Raw genomic sequence first — 23,578 nt, forward strand, 5'->3', positions numbered from 1 at the left:
TGGGGAGCTTGGTGGACCATACGTTGTGTGATCTTTTTCTTTACCTGATTTGGTGAGAAGTATGTATGTATGTATGTGTCTGTGTATTTATTTATTTGAAGACTTTTTTATTCATGAGAGACAGAGAGAGGCAGAGACATAGACAGAGGGAGAAGCAGGCTCCCCAATGAAGCCCAAAGTGGGACTCTGGGATCACACCCTGAGCCAAAGGCAGATGTTCAAATGCTGAGCCACCCAGGCATCCCAGTAAGAAGTATTTTAGAAGGGCCTTCCCCAGAAAATGGAAATTGAATTAAAAAAAATAGTCTCAGAGTTGACTGAAACAGAAATGAGAATTTTGAACTTGGGAAGGTCTGGTCCCACAGTGTTTGGTGAGTAGAGCTTATCTGGGAGCCCTCCTGATTTCCTAGAGCCAGCTGCTCAGACCACCAACTTGAGTTGGTTTTAGAGGGGGGGTCCCCCTCACCTGATATCCTGGACTTCTGCCTGACAGGGAGCTCCCGGCAGCAGGCTGTGATGTAATATAAGACCCATTTCAAGTTCACCCCTGTATTACAATTCCAAGTTCTCCCTGACACCCAATCCTTTCATTTTTTTAAAATTTTTATTTATGATAATCACACACACACAGAGAGAGAGAGAGAGAGAGAGAGAGAGAGAGAGGCAGAGACATAGGCAGAGGGAGAAGCAGGCTCCATGCACCAGGAGCCTGACGTGGGATTCGATCCTGGGTCTCCAGGATCGTGCTTGGGCCAAAGGTAGGCGCTAAACCGCTGCGCCACCCAGGGATCCCTACCCAATCCTTTCAGATGGGCCTTTCTAACCTGATCCCTGAGAATCTTTTCTGGGTTACGCATCAGCCCACATTTGCCTTGTGGCAATCTCTTGTTCCACCAGGTTACCTCTGACTCTGAGTCTTTAGAATTCCTTCTTGCACCTTGATCACTTCTGACTTTCTCTCTTTTAACCTGTCTGAGAGAGTCCCCAAATCAGAGGTTAGGGAGGACTCCAATGTCTTCATTGGCGATGGATGCCAGCTTCTCTGAGAGGATCTGTCCACAGGTCATGTCTTCTCTCAAATCAGAGCTGACAGGGTTTCTTCTTTTCCTCTTCCAAGAGCAAGTAATTCCTTCGTGGTCCTCGGAAAGAGCTCAGATGCAAGCAACATCTAATTCTCACTCACACAGCACAGAGGTCTGGCGAGCTAACCAGGCCATCCTGCCTTCTCCCCAAGGGCCTCAGCCTCTCCATGTTTCCTGGGACTCCTGTTGTCTTTTAGGGTCTCAGGTATTCAGGCATTTTATTTTTTTTTATTTTTTTTTTTTATTCTTTTTTTTTATTTTTTTTTTATTCAGGCATTTTAAAACATGGCAGTTACATTATTCATATGTATTTCTGCCTCTGTGAATGACAGACATAGTTGCTAACAGCATGAATGGAGAGACTTCTCTAGAGGGCAGTGAAAGGGTCTGTATTGATCAGATGCCTAACGTAGGCAAATGTCTGAAGTTTATGGATCCTGCATGTGAGTATCTTAGTATTTTCCTAGGCAGGTTTTAAGGACATTAGATGAGAGGAATAAAACTCTGAAGACTGAATGAAAGGAGACAGGAGAGAAACAGGAAGCAAAGAGAAGTCAAGGGGCTTCCCTTACCCTTTTACAGTGACACAGCTTCTGGGGGGGGGGCAAGTTTCTGCCCCCCCCCCCACGTTAATAACCATGAATCGTTTGAGGAAGGAATACTATGATGTGTTATGAGAGTAAAAACCTGACTTGGATTTAGTGGCTTCTGAGTGTCAGGCATTTATGTGCACATCCTGCATATCCCCTTGTCTTACTTAGTCTGTTCTGGCTGCTGTAACAGGAAACAACCGTCAGTGCATTTCCCTGCTCTGGCGGCTGGAAGTCCAAGAACATGGCACCTTCAGATCTGGCGAGGACCCACTTGATCAGAGGTGGCCTTCTCTCGCTGTAACCTCACAAGACAGAAGGGGATGGAGACTCTCAGGCTGATTTTATAAGGGCACTAATTGCATTCACAAGTGCCCCCCCCCATCATGTCTTCAGAACCTCCCAAGGGTCCCACTTCTTTTTTTTTTTTTTTTTTAAGATTTTATTTATTTATTTGACAGTGAGAGAGAACACAAGCAAGGGGTATGGCAGGCAGAGGGAGAGGAAGAAGCAGGTCCCCTGCTGAGCAGGGAGCCTGATGCAGGGCTCCATCCCAGAACCCTGAGATCATGACCTGAGCCAAAGGCAGAGCCCAAATGACTGGGCCACCCAGGTGCTCCGGGGTCCCACCTCATAATACCATCACCTTGGAGGTTGGAATTTCAACATACGAATTCTGGGAGGCATAGACATTCAACCTATAACATCCCTATAGCTACTGTATTGAATAAAGATTCTTTATAAAGAGGAAACCCTAAAGGCTGGCCCTACTGGTACCTCAGACCCTGTTTCTCCCCATGACTTCATGGTCTCATCTTCACTTTACACCACATGCACTCTCATTTGCTTTCCATGGATCTTATGTTGATTTTCGTTGGGCAAAACTGTTCTGACTTTTTATTAACAAAAGATACTCTCCAATTTAAGGAAAGTTGTAGGACACTAAATCCTATTGGTGCCTGCTTGTCACAGTTGCACAATTCAGAATTGCAAAGCCATCATAATTCAAAGCACTGTTGGCTTGGTAATTCACTTCATTAACGGTGCTGCCTGAATAAAATACACAGCAGATTAGAAATAAACAAATCCTTGGAAGGTACGATAATGTATTCAGAAAGCACAGAAGGTCAGGCCTGAAGACAGAGGAAGGAGAAGGAGGAAGGACGTGGTGGGGAGGGGGGAGAAAAATCCCATCAGGATAAAGAGGGATTTTGTGAGCCTGTATGTTCTCTGTGGACAGTGTTTTCAGAATGCGTTTCTGAGAACTCTCGGAGAATTAATTACGAAGTTGCCTTTGTCTATCTCTACCTCCTACCTCTTGCTCCCTCACTTCCTGTATCCAATATCTTAAGAAATCCTGTGAGTCTCACCTCCAGAACAGATCTCAAGACTGTCAGCTTCTGATCCCTGCTTTGCTGTGGGGCTTTGCTGTGGGGTCGGGCCTGGGCCGAGTGCTGGCCGGGCTCCACGGGCAGGTACGGGTTAGGGCTTTCCAGCACTTTCTTTCCCCTGCCACGCCCGTTTTGGAAGCAGGTTGTTGGAATGAAGGTGCCATGAGACCGAAGACCTGCTGTGTCCTTAAATTGCAGGGAGCGCAGCTGCCCAGGAAAGCCACCTAGCTGTGCGGTGGGCACTTTGGAGCAGAGCAGGGAAGCACCTGCACCTGCCGGTTGGGGGTTGTCACATAGTGTTCCGTTGTATCCTTACTAGGAAAACAGACTGCCTTCCTCCCTCTCCTAACCTGCCCACCTTTTCGGCAGCCCTGCCTCCCCTCATCTCATTTCTCAGCAAAGCGAGCTCTTCAAATGTACGTACAGGCCACAGGACTCCCCTGCTTCCCCTTGTTGTTAGGGTAGACTGTCACCCCGAGCAGGCCTGTGTGCTCTGGCTCCTCCTTGCTACTCCACACATCTTTTCCCCTTTCTGCCATGAGCCCCACCTGCCTTCTTTCAGTTCCTCAGACACTGTGGGCTGCCCTGCCTCCCATTCTGGGGCCTTGGCACATGCTTTTCCCTCTGCCTGGAACCTTCCCCCCACATCCCAGAGTTCACCTACCTCACTTACCTTATCCTTGCAGTCTCTGACCTGAACAACACTGTCTCCGTTGCCCCCCCAGGAGGCAGAGGTCTCCCCAGTACACACCACCGTGGTACCGTGGTACCCCCTGCTGTTTTAATGATCCCAATCACAGTTCATAGTTCTGCATTCATTGGTATGGTTCTTTGATGAATATGTTGCTCCCTGACCAGACTGCGTGCTCCATCAGGGGAGGGACCATGTCTGTTTTATCTACCGAAGCAGCCTGTGCTGGCCCCCAGCCTCCACGAGGTTCTCAGTAAATACCTTCAGGATGATTAAATAAATGCATTTAAGGCCAAGTCAGAATTGTATGCATGTTTTTGAAGTCTAAGGAAAGTGAGAGTGGATTTTTTTTTTTTTGAGGATTTATGGTGTCCACCATGGTACCAAGTGCTTTACATTGTTTTCTATGTTGTGTATCTATCAGGACAGTAACTGTAGGAGGTCAGACTAGAAATGTGGAAGCTGATGTCTGGAATGATTAAAAAGCACACGTGTGTCTTTGAGGCTCGTGAGGCCACCCGACTCTGTGATCCATTTCCTTAACATTCTTCTTGATTCCGTTTCTTTCCAACTCCAATTTTCTAAGTTCATGAAAAAACAGCAACAAGCTCTTATAGCTATTACCATAATCAAGGGCCAGATTTACTTTGCTTTCTTTTTGGAGAGACTATTGATCTCTTGTGTCTGCATGCTTGCTGCCAGAGACAACGTCTTTTAAAAATGAAGTGTTTATGGATGGCAGTGATGAAAACTGTTCAGTGATGTGTGTGTTGTAAATACTAACCGCAAAATATGAAAACCTGAAAATATGAAGTCTTCCATAGAGTTCTTTTCTATTTGACTCTACAGTGTCAACTTTTTTTTTTTTTTTAATTTAGACCTGTCAGAGGTGAAAAGATCAATTTCCTTTTTCATGGAGACATCCAGTAATGGAATGAAAATCAGACTTCATTGGGGCACACTTTATCAATTAAATCTGAATGTTAACATCATCTTATACCTCTCATTTTAAATCACTCTTTTAAAAATCTCTTTCGTAAAACAGCACATATCCGAATGAGAAATCGCTCCAGCTGACAGAAATGTGCAAAAGTCTGCGAGATGGCTTTCAGAGATTATATAGCAAAGCAAAAAGGTAAGTTCTACTTTTTGCATTTAATTTTTTTAGATGATTTTATTTATTTATTCATGAGAGACACAGAGAGAGAAGCAGAGACATAGGCAGAGGGAGAAGCAGGTTCCCTGTGGGGAGCCTAATGTGGGACTCGATCCCAGGACCCCGGCATCACACCCTGATCCAAAGGCAGATGCTCAACCACTGAGCTATCCAGGTGTCCCTTAATTTAATTTTAAAGTAAGTGTTTTGTGGTCAAAGTATTTTACAGCTGCTTTGAAACCATTTGGAAAATAAGACTGTGTTCATTCTCAGGTTTCACTTTGGGCTGTGAGAAGCTCTCTCTGGTAAGGAGGGTGGATGAGGGGTAGACAGTGCAGACCAGGGTCAGACAGACCCTGGTAGGAGGGGACTCAATTTATCTGTCCTTGGATCCACATGTTCTGAAGACTCCATTTGGTTTTACTGGCTAGACTTTTATAGGCCTTCAGTCTTTTTGAAAAAACCTGGAAGCATTCTGGACACTATCCTAGAAAAAATGTACACTTGTACTGAATCCCTTATAATTCCAGGAGGTTAGCAGATTTATCCTTAGTCCTAGCTGTGGTTCACCTTCCACTTCCCCCCTCACCCCCCACACCAACATGCTTCCAATCCGTATTTAAAGAGTTTCATATACCATTTTCTTCATACTGGGAAGGGAGACCTGAAAGCTCCAAGCTTCACATATACAAGAGCCCCTGGTGGCCTAAGAGTCTGATGGGAGTGGTACTGCCTTGACTGCACCTGGAGAAGCAGAGTCTGACAGCTCTGGATGAAGGATGTGCATGTGGCGGGGGGGGGGGGGGGGGGGGGGGCCTGTGGTACACCTGTAATCTTCCTCAGAGAACTAAGCTGAGTTGCTTTTAGTATTAATTATACTCAGCTGAACCTAGGATCTGTGAAGCAGGTCTCCCTGGAGAATGGCACATAGATTATCCAACTTTCTGGGCATAAAAAGTAACTGTTCTCTAGTAGAACCCCGCGGATCTCACTTGGAGACCTCAGCTACTATTCTAGGCTAGAGGCGCATGTCCAGTGCAGGAAGACAGGACCAGGGTGACCACCCCTGATGTCCTAGGCATCTTTGCTTTATCTGAGCCTCTTGGCTGCCTGGGTCCTCGAAACTATTAGAGAAGCCTGATACTGGTTAAGATATCTGATCTGATTTGAGTTAATCTGGTTTGACAATCCAACCCTGTAGGGTCCAACCGATGGACCCTGTACTTCCTGGAGAAATCCACTGGGCCTTGTACCTTCCATCTGCCACACCTGATCTGTTGTTTTTTTTTTTTTTTTTTCCCTTGGCTACAGTTTAGTCTGTGCCTTTCTTTGCCCTGGAATGTTGACCCATGAGGACTTCATCAGTTCCCTTTTGCTCCCTTGCTCCTTTTGTCATCTGGTTTTCATTGGCTTTGACCCAGAGGGAACACCAGAAGGAGAAAAGAAAGAGGAGGGAGGAAAAAGGATCTTTCTTTGTGTTGTTGCTGTAGGTTCACTACCTTCTTGACCAGAGGAAAGTGCTGCATCTTGAATGAAGATCATGACCTTTGTTAGGTGTCTCTTTCTCTTTTCTTCTGCCTTCATTCTCTCCTAGGACCCTTCAGCTCAGGAATAAGCTGTTATCAACTCCCTGACATTGTATTTGGATTTCCCAACATCCAGCCCCCAGGCCTCTTGAAAAAGTCCCTTTCTGAAACTTCTCTTAAATGACACAGTTGAGTGGGCCATCATTCCTTCCAGGACCCTCACTTACCATAGATTGGTAGAAGAAACTCTTGTAAATGCTTCTCTACCTGCATGATAAATTTATTGACTTTCGGAGTGGACTTAAAGGAGCTCATGTGTTACAGATAGTGCCACATGTGTGTTTTGATCACATGGTAGCTGTTGGTTTGTTTATTGGGTGTGGAGGGGTACAGGTATTTTTCTGAAAATTCTCCCATGGATCTCAAATCCCAAACCTACTGCAGGCTCCCTGCATCAGGCATTGCACAATGACGTGCAAAATGTAGAACTTGGGAAAATGAGTCCCTGTTCCACCGTACCTTGTGACAAGCTGGCTGTACTCCTTGCCTGATGAAACCACATGAAAGCGCATGAAAGTTGCCTTTGACTTTCTTCAACATTCTCTCTGACATAAACTGTTTTGGCTCCCCAAAGTGACAATAAGTCCTCAATGCAAGGATGATCCATAGCTGTATGTTGGAGCAAAGCACTTGAGTCAGCATGAGAGAGAATTCTTTAATCATGGAAGTTGTTTTTTTTTTTTTTCAAGGCCAGAATTGAACAACTTTATTATGTGCAGCAACAAAAATGGTTAGCTACCGTGTGCTAATGAGAATGCCTGTGCATATGCCCTCATGTTTGCTCTCTCACTTTTTTCTATTGTTTTGGATCTGGTGCTGAGACCTTTTCTCAGCTGTTCTTTAGGGGAATGCATTTCCATTATGCACACAATTTTCAACTAGCTCACATAATTAGCCTGTGCTGGTATTCTGTTTGGCAAAGGTCTAGAGAGAGCAAGGCATGAATTGCCCATTGTTATGAAAGTTTTATTTTGCACACAGGAGACTAATTTTTTTTCTGTTGTATCGTCTATTGTCAGGAATTGTGTGTTCTGTGACACAGTGCTATTATGGACTTACAAGGGACAGTCGGGAAAGCCATTCAGTGTGTAGTGATAAAAAGTAATTTCATTTTCTTAGAAATAATTATTTAGCTCTGTTTTTGTCATGGTCTGTTAAAGACTTAGAATTTTCTCTTTCTTCAACCAATTTGTCCCTTTTGGTTTGCTAAAATAGAATCTAGGGAGACACAGTTATACTGGGAGAGAAACTGCTCTTTTTCTCCATTGGTCTTTTGTACATTTTTATGTAAAGGAAAATTAAACAGTTGCCATTTGGAAGACAGCAGGATAGAATTCCGGTATCACAATTCTTTATTGACTGTTTAAGACTAAGCTCCATGGATGTGGCCCTATCCCATTGCCTCGCTAAAGCCAGAGAGTGTGGGTGTTTGCAGCACTCTCCTTCTCCCTGTCTGGGACAGGTGAACATGAGAGGTCATGGTACTGTCCTGCAGCCAACCAAAAACCAGCATGCACTCCCAGACAAGGCACTACCGCACTATTCCTGAAATAGGAATCCTGACGTGGACACACGTCAAAACATTTTCCCACTGCCTTTCTGAGGTCAGCGAGCATACCCCACCGCTATACTAGCTGACCAGTGGGCATGTGCAGTCCACACAGGGAACACCCTTTGGTTGCTTGGTCATGGTGGCTGGGGTCGGGGGGTGGGAGCTGGAATTCCTAAGCATCCTGGAAAGGTAGCAATGCAAAGAACAGTTATTAGTAAGCCATCATGCTCAGGGCACTTCACAGACCGCAGACTGAAACACAACCTGTCTTTTCCTGAATAAGGCCTGTTTACTTAGCCTGGGGTTTCAGGCTAAGTAAACCCCAGGCTGTAGATTTCCCACACATCTGAAGGTTGGGGAGGTGTACTCAGGGAATGTAAGCAGGGAGACAGTATCCTTGAGCCACCACCATGGCCTCACCATAGCTTGATGAGACCCCCCCCCCCAGAGAAGAGGTCATGCACTTAATGTGGAGCCCCAATTTTTGCTCTCTTGTCCAGAGGACACCTCTAGATCTAGTCTGGAGGCCAGAAGGAATTATGATAGTGGCCCTACAGGATTGTATATATTTGCATACTTTAGAAGCTGCTACCTGAGGGTCTGGCTTCCAGTCAGCCTAAAACTAAGTACTAAATGAAATTCCTCCTATTGGAGCACTCACAGTTCTTGGCACACTCTTAACAGGGATGTATCAAAAATAAAGTGTGTGGTTTGGACAATCACAAAGGTTCAAGAGATAACCAACATCTAGCACAAGGTCAAACAAGAATGTTCATCACCTACACAAGACCACTTCTTCAGGACATAGAGGTAGCTGCTTCACTTAATACACAGAAACAAACACAGGGAGTCGAGCAAACTGAGGAAACAGAGAAATATGTTCCTAACAAATGAATAAGACAAGACCTCAGAAAAATACCTTAATGATATGCAGATAAGTAATCTACCTGATAAAGAATTCAAAATTATTAGTGTCACTAATAATTGTCAGAGGGACTTTGACACTAAAATTATTCATGGTCATAAAGTTTCTCACTGAACTTGGGAAGAACACAGTGAGAAATCCAACAAAGAGAGTATGAGAAAGTACCAAACAATAGTCACAGAACTGAAAAATACAACAACTGAAATGAAACATACACAAGAGGGACTAGAGGGGTTCAACAGTAGATGGGGTGAAGTGGAAGAATGGATCATCAAGCTGGAAGACAAAGTAATGGAATTCACCCAGACAGAGCAGTGGAAAAAAATGAAGAAAACTTAAGAGACCTATGGGACAAATCCAGTGAATGGTCTTTACGTCATAGGAGTTCTAGAAGGAGAAGAGAGAGAGAAAGGGGCAGAAGACTTATTTGAAAGAATAATGGCTGATAATTTTCCTAACCTGGTGAAGGAAACAGACATCTAGGTTTAAGAATACAGAAATTACAAAACAAGGTAAGTCCAAAGAGATCCACACCAAGACACGTTATAATTAAAATGTCAAAAGTTAAAGACAAAATCTTAAAAGAAGCAAAAGAAAAAGCAATTTCCCATTGTTACATACAAGGGAAACGCCATTAGGCTATCAACAGATTTCTCAGCAGAAGTTTTGCCAGGCCAGATGGGAGTGGCATGACATATTAAAAGTGCTGACAGGAAAGAAAAATCTTCCAACCAAAAATACTCTACCCAACAAGGTTATCATTCAGAATTGAAGGAGAGGTAGAGTTTTCTAGAACACAGGAGCTAAAGTCATACTACTATTAAAGTGGCCTTGCAAGAAATATTAAAGGGACTTTGACACTAAAAAGCAATGGCACTAATTAATAACAAGAAAACATGAAAGTAAAAATCTCACTGGAAAAAGTAAATACACAGTAAAGTAGTGTGTTAATCACCTAGAAAACTACAATGAAGATTAAAAGACAAATGTAGCAAAAATTAAGTAAAACTACAATAATTAGTTAAGGGCTATATAAAATAAGTAAAATATGACATCAAAAACATGAAACATGGTGATTAAAAAATATAGAGTTTTAGAATGTGTTCAAATTTAAATTGTTATCAAGTTTAAAACACATAAGATGATATATACATAAGATATTATATACAAACCTAATGGTAATCACAAAGCAAAAATTATAGTAAATATATGAGAAAATAAGAAAGGAATTTAAATGTAACACTAAAGAAAGTCATAAAACCAGAGGGGAAGAGAGAAAGAGAAGAAGAAAGGAACAGAGAGGAACCACAAAAACAACCAGAAGACAGTGAACAAAATAAATAAGTACAACCTACCAATAATTACTTTATATGTAAGTGGTTTAAATTCACCATTCAAAAGACATAGAGTGGCTGAAAGGATAAGAAAAAAAAGATGCATGTATAGAGTGCCTACAAGAGACTCACTTCTGAGAAAAGGACAAACATAGGCTTAAAGTGAATAAATGGAAAAATATATTTCCTTCAAATGGAAATGAAATCTAGTATAGCTATATTCATATCAGATAAAGTAGACTTTATAACAAAGGCTGTAATAAAAAACAAGGGAACTGCATAATGCTAACAGGTCAGTCTGGGAAGAAGATATATATACACTCAACGACGGAGCACCAAATATATAAGGCAAATATTAACCTAAATGGTGAAATTAACAGTAACGCAATAATAATATGGAACTTCACCCCGTTTACATCGATGGATAGATCATCCAGACAGAAAATTGCAAACAGTGGCCTTGAATGGCACATTACACTAGATGAACATAACAGGTGTATACAGAACATTCCATCCCAAACTAGCAATATACACATTCTTCTTAGATGCACTGGGCACATTCTTCAGGATACATTACATGTTAGGACACAAAACAGGTCTCAGTAAACTCAAGAAGATTGAAATAATACCAAGCATCTTTTCCAACCACAGTTGTATGAAACTAGGAATCAGTTATAAGAAGAAAGCTGCAAAAACTACAAATACATGGAGATATTCATGTTACTAAACAACCATTGGGTAATAGAAGAAATCAAAGAAGAAATTTAAAAAATACCTGGAATCAAAAGCAGAAATATGACATACCAAAATCTACGGGATGCAGCAAAAGATTCTAAGAGGGGAGTTCATAGCAAAATAGGTCTACCTCAAGAAAAGAGAAATTTCAAATAAACAATTGAACTTTACATGGAAAGGAACTAGAAAAAGAAGAACAAATGAAGCCCGAAATTAATAGAAGGATGGAAATAATTAAAGATTGAACTGGAAATAAATAGAAACTAAAAAGGCATTAGAAGAGATCGCAAACTAAGAGATGGTTCTTTGAAAAGATAAAAAAGACCAACCTTTACGTAGTCTTATCAAGAACAGAGAGAAGGCTCTAATAGAATCAGAAATTAAAAAGAAGTTACAACTGATACCAGAGAAATACACAGGATCTTAAGAGACTACTATGAATGATTATATGCAAAAAAAAAAAAAAAAACCCACAGGACAATCTAGAAGAAATGGATAAATTCCTAGAAGCTTACATTCTTCCAAGAATACATAATGACAAAATAGAAAATCTGAATAAACCAGTCACTAGTAAGGAGAATGAATCAGTAATCAAAAACCTAGTAACACAAATCCAGGACCAGACAGCTTCACTGGTGAATTCTACCAAACATTTAAAGATTTAATACTATCCTTCTCAGGGCAGCCGTGGTGGTGCAGTGGTTTAGCGCTGCCTGCAGCCCGGGGTGTGATTCTGGAGACCGAGGATCGAGTCCCGCGTCGGGCTCCCTGCGTGGAGCCTGCTTCTCCCTCTGCCTGTGTCTCTGCATCTCTCTCTCTCTCTAAATAAATAAAACCTTTAAAAGAATACTATCCTTCTCAGATTCTTCCAAAAAAACAAGGACGAGGAAATACTTCCAAACTCATCTTATGAGACCTTAATACCAGACTAGGCAAGGACAACCCCAAAACAAAACAAAAAAAGAAAGTTACAGGCAACATCCCTGATGAACTTGGATGCAGAAATCCTCAACAAAATATTAGCAAACTAAATTCAGAAATACATTAAGAGGATTATACACCATGGTCAAGTAGGATTTATTCCTAGGATGCAAGAATGGTTCAACACCTGCAAATCAATCAATGTGATATATTACATTAATAAAATGAACAATAAAAATCACATACTATCTCAATAAATAGTAGGTAAACTTTGGACAAAACTCAACATCCGTTTATGTTAAAAACTCTTAGCAGAGAGGGTATAGAAAGAATGTACCTCAGCATAACAAAGGCCATATATGACAAGCCCATAGCTATTATCATACTCAGGGGTGAAAACCTGAAAGATTTTCCTGTAAGATCAGTAAGAAGACAAGGATGCCCACTCTCCCCACTTCTATTCAGCATAGTATTGGGAGTTCTAGCCATAACAGTTAGGAAAGAAAAATAAATAGAAGGCATCTAAATAATAGAAGGCACCCCCAGCAGGCAGGGCACAGGCCGTCGGTACCTGCTGTCGTTGCCCATCGGTTATCAGGGTCCCACGTTTTTCCCCCAGAATGGGCCCCAGGTGCCTCCTAGTGCCCTTGAGTTCTTAGTTCTTTCCCTTCTGTAGGAGGAACGGGCCCTACATGTTTGTTACTGCAGAAAATAAAACCGAATTACTCAGTTAACTGAGTAATTAAACTCAGTGTTTGCAGGTGACACAATACTAGATATAGAAAACCCTAAGGACTTCACCAAAAAATCATTAGAACTAAAAAACAAAAGCAAAAAACAAAAACAAACAACAACGACAAAAAAGAATTAAAAAACAAATCCAGTAAAGTTGCAGGATACAAGATTAACCACAAAAAATATGTTGTGTTTCTATACACTAATAATGAACAATCATAAGTGGGAAGATATTTTGTGTCCCTAGATTGGAAGAGTTACTTTTTAAAATGTCCATACTACCCAAAGCAATGTATGGAGTCGTCGTAATCTTTATCAAGGTTCCAATGGCATTTTTTACAGAACTGGCACAAATAATTCTAGAATTCATATGGAAATACAAAAGACCCCAAATAGCGAAAACAATCTAGGGAAAGAATAACAAATCCAGAGGCATCATGCTCCCTGATTTCAAACTTTACTACAGAGCTTTATAAATTAAAACATTATGGTTTTGGCATAAAAACACATATAGATCAATGGAATAGAATACAGAGCTCAGAAATAAATCCATGTATATAGTCAATTGATTTCCACAAAGAAGGAAGAATATAAAATGTGGAAAGGACTCTCTCTTCAGCAAATGGTGTTGAGAAAACCTGGACAGCTTACACGTAAGAATGAAGCTGGATACTATCTTACACCATACACAAAAACAAACTCAGATGGATTGAAGTTTTGAATATAAGACCTGAAACCACAAAACTCCTATAGGAAAACAAGTAGTAAGCTCTTTGAAATTAGTCTTTGCAGTGTTTGTTTGGATCTGACTCTAAAAGCAAGGAAAACAAAAGTAAAAAACAAATGGGACTATGTTAAGCTTCTGTATAGGAAAGGAAATCCTCAGAAAAATAGAAAGGCAACCTATTGAATGGGAGAAGATATTTGCAAATACAATAAGGTTAATATCCAAACTAGATAAAGAACTCATACAGCTCAATAACAACAACAACAACAACAACAACAAAAATCCAGTTTAAAAATGAGCAGAGGATCTGAATAGACATTTTTCCAAAAAAGACAGATAGATGGCTAATGGGTACAGGAAAAGATGTTCAACATCGCTAATCAGAAAAATACAAATCAAAGCCACAATGAGATATCACATTATATCTGACAGATTTAGACAAGAAAGAAGCATTGGCCAGGTTATGTAGAAAAGGGAACCCTTGTGTACTGTTGATGCGAATGTATATTGGTCCAGCCACTATGGAAAACAGTATAGAGATTCCTCAAAAAGTGAAAAATGGAACTACCATATGATCCAGCAATTACACTATTGGATATGTATCTGAAGAAAATGAAAACACTAATTCTAAAAGATACATGCACCCCTATATGCTTTACACCATTATTTCTAATAGGCAAGACATGAAAACAGCCTGAGTGTCCATCAGTGGATGAATAGATAAAAATGTGTTGCACACGCACACACAGACACACACACACACACACACACACGCCTGTGTGTGCACCCCCGCCCCCGCCATAAAAAGGAATGAAATGTTGCCATTTTGCAACATGGGTGGGCCTTGAGAGTATTACACTCTAAAATAAGTCAGACAAAGACAAATACCACATGATTTCACTTGTATGTGAAAAACAAAACAAGAAGACCCAGAGTCATAGATAGAGAACAGATTGGCAGTTGGCAGAGGGGAGTGGGCTTAGGAGAGTGGTTGAAATGGGTGAAGGGGTCAAGAGGTATAAAGTTTCAATTATAAAATAAATAAGACACAGGGTATAGTGTATGGCATGGAGAATACAGCAAATAATATTATATCAATGTTGGTGATTGATGGTATCTAGACTTACTGTGGTGATCATTTCTCAGTGTATGCAAGTGTTGAATCACTATGTTGTACACCTGAAACTGACATAATATGGTATGTCAATTATACACCTCAATTAAAAAAAAAAAGACTGGGCTCTAGAGAGCTTATTTAGGGTTTTGTTTTTAGTGCCTGTCACAGGCCTTGGCACATAGTAGTTGCTCAGTAAATATTTGGTGAATGAATGAATGAGTACATTTCTTAGGTCTTCAAATCATTTTGCATACCACCTTTAATTTCTAGCTCTTAAAAAATTAGCCACAGATACATAAACTTCAACTCTTTTTGAAACCAATAGTTTTCTCTTTCTCTTTATTTGAATCTCTAGTTCTCCCCATTTTTCCTTCCCTAATCCGTTGCCCTTGACTATTTCTATGGGTTTCTCCAGCTTAGTCCTTCTCATCACGTTATTTTCTAGGTAAAAATTATACTGTATTAAAAATGCCATGTAACTATCTTATCAGTGCTACTTTGCCTGTTTTTCAGTATAGCAAGATTATATGTAATGTTTTCTGCTTATATTTTTAGAAAAAAATGATTTTTTATGAATATCCAAGCTTTCCATCTTAGTCTACAGTGCTTCAGACAAATGAATTGATTTTTCGGAGAGTAGAAACTTGAGAGCAGCTGATCCAGGAAATGAACTCATTTTTCTCCCTCTCGAGCACTTCTGACTCTGTTGCTATACCTTTTTTTTCTCTTGTGCTTCCATTTTGTCAGATGATCCTGGATCTCAAGAAAATGTGCCTTTATATTTGTTTAGTTTCCTCCACTTTGTCGGGGTAGATGAACTGTTCTAACAAAATCTCCCAAAAAGTAACATTGCAGCACACAATTTTATTCTCTTCTATACAGTGTTCAATATAGGTACTCCTCCTTGATCAGGCAACTTTCCTTTGAGTATTGATTCAGGGATCCTGGCTCCTTCCGTCTCATGATGTAGTCATCTTCAGTAGACGGTCCCGGGCTTGCTGTTGAAGAAGACACTGTGGAGAAAGCACTCATGACTTGGAGGGGACAGACGTCACTTCTAGTCACATCTTATTGGCTGGAACTGGGGCCACCTCCATGTTTGGGGTCATGCAACTAGTTTTGACCAGTGAGTGAAGTTGGCATGTGGTAGGCATCAGGGACTGTAGTACCTGGATGAGAAACTGCTTGTGGCACCAACTATATACTATAGAAAGGAAACACCAGTCAGTGGTGGTCAACCAGATATTTCTGCAACATATATATTAAATAGCTCTATTATTCTTATTCTTTTGACTCTCGGCCTCCAAGGTATTTCTTAAAGGTAAAAGAAAACATTTTTTTAAACAACAGCAGTCTCTTAATCTTTTGAACACTTGAGTAGTTTATATAGTGTCTATATTGAAATGAGAGATTTAGAGATCTTTTTAGAAATAGGTCAATGTAAGCCATTCCCCTATAACTTCCTGTTCCATCACTGAACCATGAAATATTCACTTGTATTCAGAGCTTTTTTGGAGGCTAAGATCCAAATTCTCAGAATTAAGATTTGGAACAACACGTCCTTGCATAGACTAAGTGTGGCTTACACCCTACACTATTTGCTGAGTGTGTATGTTTGGTGAGCTATTTCATGCAGTATCATTTAAAATAACTGACAACAATTGAATTTTCTGAAAGGTATCATCTCGGTGGGACACCATCAAGATGCTAGTTAGAATGCACCATTTTGGAGGGTGAAAGGCAAAGTGAGTTGAAGACTGGCCCCAAATGTTCTTCACTATTTATTATGTTGGAGAGTACAACATGACCTGAATGCAGTTTGAAAAGAAGAGGTATAAATTATGGCAGATCAAACCTCAAAAAACCCGAATGTGAGCATATCACTTGACAGCCTGCTAACAAAGCAAGTATTCCTAAGTTTCAAGTTGTCTATCAGGAAAAATGATTTTTGGTCATGTACAAGATTTTCTTGGCATAGGATGATATATGACTGGTTTCTGTTCGGCTTTAAATCTGTGGTGCTTTCATTGCTTCTTAAAATGATATTCACACTTTTGTTTCTTTTTACCTCTGACCCTTTAACTTGCCTTTTCAAATCAGATGTAAGGGCTCCAAAATCTAGCACTTTTTTCTTTCCTTGGTATAAAGATCAGAAAGAAGTTAAAACAAAACAGCCAATTGTACCAACATGATACCTTCTTTAATATCTTAGGAAATTTCTATTGGTATCTAAAACAGTGCTAAGTTTGTTGATAAAAAATTTGAAGTTGAAACAGATGAATTAATATTGAGGCTATGAAAGAGGTCGGTGAAACTTTCTTTGCATTTATGCCAAACAATTATGCCAGATGTATTAAAAGGTGATTTAACCATCATTCTATGCTCCAGAGAGTATATAAGAAATAATAATCATACAGTTTCAGGAATTGAAGGAATAGTCTCAAATTCTTCAAATCTGTATACTTTTTTCTGTACTTAACAGAAGCATGTATGACTTTTATTTTCCTACAAAATCTGTTGTCTCAGTTTAAAGATTAAGCAATGGGACAATGACTTGTTTAATGTTAGGCAACCAGTTAATGAAAGGGTGGGAAAATGCGTGTGGTTTTTTTTTGGGGGGGGGAGGGGTTGTTGATATTCGAAAAGAATTAGCATAATCCTAATCTGAATTCTTTAATTAATACTTGGTAAGAGTTGCTTAGTAAATCTTTTTTGCAGTGCTGAAGATTGAAATAGTGTGGTGTTTTATTGTAAGTATTTATCAGTGGAAACAAAGCTGAATTTGCCCTCAGAGGAAAATTAAAATGCTGACTTTCTAGTTATGCTACAATGTTGGTTATGTATTCACATCAGAGGGCTTCGTTACACTTGCTCAAATAACTAGTCATTTGAAAAAACCTTTAATAAAAAAGACAATGAACAATAAAAATAATCAAACTTACAGGCATTAAGAAATAATTGAGATTATTTTTAATTTTAGAAGTGGCACAGAGAAAGAAAGCGTATCTATTACTTTCGCCCAGCATTTTCAAAAATAGAGCAAGTACTGCTAAAACTATGGTTTATTTACTATTCGCAGTAGCCAGATCCCAAGATGATGCCCAATGATTCTCTCCTGGTATCCACCCACTTTCCCCTACCTCCCTGGAGGCGGGGTGGGGGGGGGGCTGCCATGTGTAACCAGTTAGCAGTATAACAGTACTGCAGAAATAACAAAGTCTGAGTTTCAAGGACAGGTCATAAAAGAATTTGATAGCTCTGTCTTACCATCTGAGATTGTTTGCTCTGAGGGAAGCCAGCTACCGAGTCATGGGGCTGTGGACAGGTCCCTGTGACAAGGAACTAAGGTCTGCCAATAGCTAGCACCAGCTTGTCAGTCATGTGACTGAGCCTTCTTAGAAGTTGATCCTTCAGCCCTGACCAAATTCTTGACTTTGCAGCTTAATGAGGACTGCTGGGCCCAAATCACTCAGATAAGCTGTTGATCTTCAGAACCTATTTAATAATAAATGTTGATTATTTTTTTAAGTTAAGTTTTAGGAGCAATTTATTATATATCCATAGATAATGTATTTTTTTCATAGATAATGTATTATTCAATTCATAATCCTTTGCATTATTGTGTTTTTATCATAAGGATATTATTGCCAAAGTTATTAAATAGTGGTAATTTAACAACTACTACTTTTGTGAGCCTTCCATATGTAAGATAATTTAAATGCATCTATAGTCCTGCAGTATTTTTTCAGGGTAAGTATCATTATTCTAATTACACAAGTGAAAGAAATGAGCCCAGAGGGTTTAAGTGGCTTATAGAACATCAGACAGTTACAAATGGCAGAACTAGGATTTGGGTAAAATTCTGACTATTTTGTTTTTAGTACTCTATGGTACTACTCTTTTTTTTATAAATTTATTTTTTATTGGCGTTCAATTTGCCAACATATAGAATAACACCCAGTGCTCATCCCATCAAGTGCCCTCCTCAGTGCCCATCACCCAGTCATCCCCACCCCCCACCCACCTCCCCTTCCACCACCCCTAGTTCGTTTCCCAGAGTTAGGAGTCTCTCATGTCCTGTCTCCCTCCTTGATATTTCCCATTCATTTTTTTCTCCTTTCCCCTTTATTCCCTTTCACTATTTTTTATATTCCCCAAATGAATGAGATCATATAATGTTTGTCCTACTCCAATTGACTTATTTCACTCAACATAATACCCTCCAGTTCCATCCATGTAGAAGCAAATGGTGGGTATTTGTCATTTCTAATGGCTGAGTAATATTCCATTGTATACATAAGCCACATCTTCTTTATCCATTCATCTTTCGATGGACACCGAGGCTCCTTCCACAGTTTGGCTATTGCGGACATTGCTGCTATAAACATTGGGGTGCAGGTGTCCTGGTGTTTCATTGCATCTGTATCTTTGGGGTAAATCCCCAGCAGTGCAATTGCTGGGTCATAGGGCAGATCGATTTTTAACTCTTTGAGGAACCTCCACACAGTTTTCCAGAGTGGCTGCACCAGTTCACATTCCCACCAACAGTGCAAGAGGGTTCCCCTTTCTCCACATCCTCTCCAACATTTGTGGTTTCCTGCCTTGTTAATTTTCCCCATTCTCACTGGTGTGAGGTGGTATCTCATTGTGGTTTTGATTTGTATTTCCCTGATGGCAAGTGATGCAGAGCATTTTCTCATGTGCATGTTGGCCATGTCTCTGTATTCCTCTGTGAGATTTCTGTTCATGTCTTTTGCCCATTTCATGATTGGATTGTTTCTTTGCTGTTGAGTTTAATAAGTTCTTTATAGATCTTGGAAACTAGCCCTTTATCTGATACGTCATTTGTAAATATCTTCTCCCATTCTGTAGGTTGTCTTTTAGTTTTGTTGACTGTATCCTTTGCTGTGCAAAAGCTTCTTATCTTGATGAAGTTCCAATAGTTCATTTTTGCTTTTGTTTCTCTTGCCTTCGTGGATGTATCTTGCAAGAAGTTACTGCGGCCAAGTTCAAAAAAGGTGTTGCCTGTGTTTTCCTCTAGGATTTTGATGGAATCTTGTCTCACCTTTAGATCTTTCATCCATTCATCACAAATACCCACCATTTTGCTTCAACGTGGATGGAACTGGAGGGTATTATGCTGAGTGAAGTCAGTCAATCGGAGAAGGACAAACAGTGTATGTTCTCATTCATTTGGGGAATATAAATAATAGTGAAAGGGAATATAAGGGAAGGGAGAAGAAATGTGTGGGAAATATCAGAAAGGGAGACAGAACATAAAGACTCCTAACTCTGGGAAACGAACTAGGGGTGATGGAAGGGGAGGAGGGCGGGGCATGGGGGTGAATGGGTGATGGGCACTGAGGGGGACACTTGACGGGATGAGCACTGGGTGTTATTCTGTATGTTGGTAAATTGAACACCAATAAAAAATTAATTTATTAAAAAAAAGGAAAAAAAAGATCTTTCATCCATTTTGAGTTTATCTTTGTGTATGGTGCAAGAGAATGGTCTAGTTTCATTCTTCTGCATGTGGATGTTCAATTTTCCAAGCACCATTTATTGAAGAGACTGTCTTTCTTCCAGTGGATAGTTTTTCCTCCTTTGTTGAATATTAGTTGACCATAAAGTTGAGGGTCCACTTCTGGATTCTCTATTCTGTTCCATTGATCTATGTGTCTGTTTTTGTGCCAGTTCTATGGTACTACTCTTAATGAGAGCAGGATTAACAGTCACAAATATAAGACTTTCTAATATACAGAACATTTGACTTTATAATGAGCATCTCTTCAAAAGCAATCCATCTTGAAAAAAATACTATGCACTTTCTTCACTTTGGGATACTTATTTTACTTAAGCTTCTGAAATGTAAATAGTCTTAATGTGGCATTATCTTGCACAGCAGGGACCATAATTGCAAGTTTGGGATCAGACTGCCTTCTTTTGGTAAGATCATGGCCAATGACTAATTATTGGCATAGTTCAGAATTAATATCTGAAACCTTTGGGTTTTTTTTTCACATTAACGTTCTTAGTTTATTAATCCTCTCATGAAGAATCTGCACAATCAGCACAGATAAAGCCACTGCAGAATCTTTGCTCCTTCTGTTGTCCAATCTCCAGCTCACTTTTTGCCAGCACCAATGTTGGCTTTGGCAGTCCCCCTGACTTTCTTCATTCTGTTTTTGCGTTCTTTGCGCTGTTTTCTTGAAGTCTTTTTCTTCTCATATAGGCCATGTCTTGCATGTCTTTTTGGGTTCACTTTTCTTTGTGTAATCCAAGGAATCCTAAGTCATGCAAAGCTAGTTGTCTTGCCACCACCAAAATGGGTTCTGAATACAAATACAAATATGGCATTTGGTGTGGTCTTGTACATTTTGGCTAGTTTTTCCTGAATTTCTGTCTTAGGTACTGTTGCCTTCCCGGGGTGAAGAACATCAATGACCATCTGTTTCCGCTGAAATCAATGACCATTCTGTCAGTTGGTCATGAACTTCCTGGTCTGGATAGTTACTGTGTGGTTCATGATGGCGGCTGAGCTTCAAGCAGCCGGGGAGGAAAAGAGCCTTTGGGTGTTTCTATGTTCTAATTATATATTAAACTTCAATTTCAGAAACAAACAGCAGCTTCTTTGTGCTCAACACTGGGACAGGTACAGTGACAGTTATTTTCAACCTGGAAATACATATTTTCAAAGTATGTGTAGTTGAGAACTCTTCCACAATAAACATGATAAATTATTTCTTTTTAGCAGCTCACAGTATGTTAAGAAAGTTAGAATACACTGTCTTCTCATTCTTCTTTGCAGATTCCTCATCTCTCACTTTTGAGGCTGGAGTGCCCCAGAACTCAGTCCTTAGGCCTCATTTCTCTTCATGCTCAGTCTTCAAGGACCACATTTAGTCTCTTGGATTAAAATACCACATACATACTGATGATTTCCAAATTTGTATTTCCTGCCTGAACCTCTTCCCAGATTTGAATGTTCCTTTGTCCCATCAACACTTTCCTGGGATGTCTATAAGGCATCTCAAACCTTACACATCCTGCAAGATCTCCTGGACTTTCTCCTAAAGGGAAATGCTTGGTACTCCAGCACTTTTCCCAGTTTCTGTTAATGCCACATCTATTCTTCCAGTGCTCAGGCCTAGATGCTCCAAGTAATTCTTGAGTCCTCTGTTTTTATCCATATCATTGTCTGATATTAAATCTACTGGCTATCTTCAGATCATTTTTAGAAGCTGATGATTTCTTCTTGCTAATTGTACCAATTCCACCCTTGTCCAAGCCATCTTTATTCTACTCTCAAATTGTGGCAATTCTCTTAATTGGTCTCTCTCTTTTCCTAAGAGGCTATTCTCAACAAGTATACAGAAGAAACCTTTTTAAAATGTAAGTCAGATCAAGTCACTTTTCTATCGCAGTGTCTTCCATTTCACTGAGAAGTAAAGGTAAAATTATTACAGTAGCCCACAAAGCCCTTAAAAGCATTTCTCACACAGACATGTAATATATTTGCCAATAACAGCACAAAGGAGGTGTGTGGGGGAACAAAGCTGTAATTGGGCCAAGGAAATGATTACAGATGGTAAAGTAATAATTATAACAATGTGTAGGTGGGTATATAACATGAATAGATATAATATTTATAACAAAATTTTCACAAAAGTGGGGGAAAGGGAATAGAGCTATAAGCTGTAAGTAATATTTTCCATATCAGTGCAGTTAAGGTAGTATAAATTGGAAACTAATTCTGACAAAGTAAGACATGTATGGGAAGCCTTAGCGCAACCACTAAGAGATAAAGTTAAAACTTACTAAAATGCTACTCTATAAAATATTCACTTAAGGCAGAAGAATTCTGTAAAGAAGAAGTAGAAGAACAAAGAATACATGAAACATAAAAACAAAGAGTGAAATGACAGATGTAAGTTTAACTAAGTAATAACATTAAATGTGAATGGGTTATTACTGATGTAGTTAGTTAGACTTTCCTCTGCTATTTTACCCTTTGTTTTAAAAATGGCATCTGAAAAAAAATTAAAAAAAAATGGCATGTGGAGTGGCTAAACTGATAATCAGACAAAAGTAGACTTTTAAAAGAAAAAAAATGTTAGTAGAAATAAAGGAGACTTTATAATCCTAAAAAGATCAACTCAGCAGAAAGACTTAATACTTATAAACCTAATAACAGAGCACTAAAATAACAAAGCAATAACTGACAGAAATCAAGGGAGAAATAAATAATTCAATAATAATTGGAGACTTCAGTATCTTATTTTTAGTAGTGAATATAACAACCAAAAGGAATATCAACAAAGAAATGGAAGACTTGAATAACACTGTGTACCAACTAGACCTACTAGACTTCTGCTGAATACACAACCCAACAACAGAATGTACATTCTTCTCAAATACACACAAAACGTTCTCCAGGATAAATCATATACTAGGCTATAAAACAAGGCCTGAAATAAACTTAAAAGGATAGAATTAACACAAGATACGTTATCTGGCTACATTGTAATGAAATTTGAAGTCAATATTCAGGAAAAATTTGAAAAACTCATAAATATGTGGAAATTAGACAATTCTCCTATCATTGCGTCCATGAGGTAATATAAAGGAAAATCAGGATATACTTCAAGATGAATGAAAACAAAAGCACAATATATCAAAATTTATGAGTTGCAGGGGGTGATAACCAAAGTGTACCAAATTTCATTTTGAGGTGACAAAAATGTTCTCAAGTTGACTGTAGTGATGGTTGTACATATCTGTGAATATTCTTTAAAAACCATTGGTTTGTACCCATTAAGTGGATGAATTATGTGGTATATAAATTACAGTTGACCCTTTAACAACATGGGATTAGGAACAATGATCTCCCTCCCTGTGCAGTTGAAAATCCATGTATAACTTTTGACTCCTCCAAGACTTAGTCACTAATAGACTACCATTGACCAGAAGCATTATTGATAACCTAAACAGTTTGGTTAACACATATTTTGTATGTTATATATATTTCATACCATA

At 39.5% G+C, this 23,578-nt stretch overlaps 1 protein-coding gene and 1 pseudogene across 6 annotated transcripts in view; one reads left to right on the plus strand and one right to left on the minus strand.

The window, feature by feature from the left end:
- The window catches only part of ST8SIA6 (ST8 alpha-N-acetyl-neuraminide alpha-2,8-sialyltransferase 6), a 221,314-nt gene that overhangs the window by 143,981 nt on the left and 53,755 nt on the right, over positions 1-23,578 (plus strand). For all 6 annotated transcript variants that reach the window (XM_041764896.1, XM_041764898.1, XM_041764900.1 and 3 more), the window contains one exon: positions 4,800-4,889. In XM_041764896.1, coding sequence (XP_041620830.1) covers positions 4,800-4,889 — 90 coding nt within the window. The remainder of the gene's footprint in view (positions 1-4,799; positions 4,890-23,578) is intronic.
- On the minus strand, positions 20,667-21,068 carry LOC121496527 (annotated as a pseudogene).

Source organism: Vulpes lagopus, chromosome 8 (genome assembly GCF_018345385.1).
Source record: "Vulpes lagopus strain Blue_001 chromosome 8, ASM1834538v1, whole genome shotgun sequence".
Classification (NCBI taxonomy): Eukaryota; Metazoa; Chordata; class Mammalia; order Carnivora; family Canidae; genus Vulpes; species Vulpes lagopus.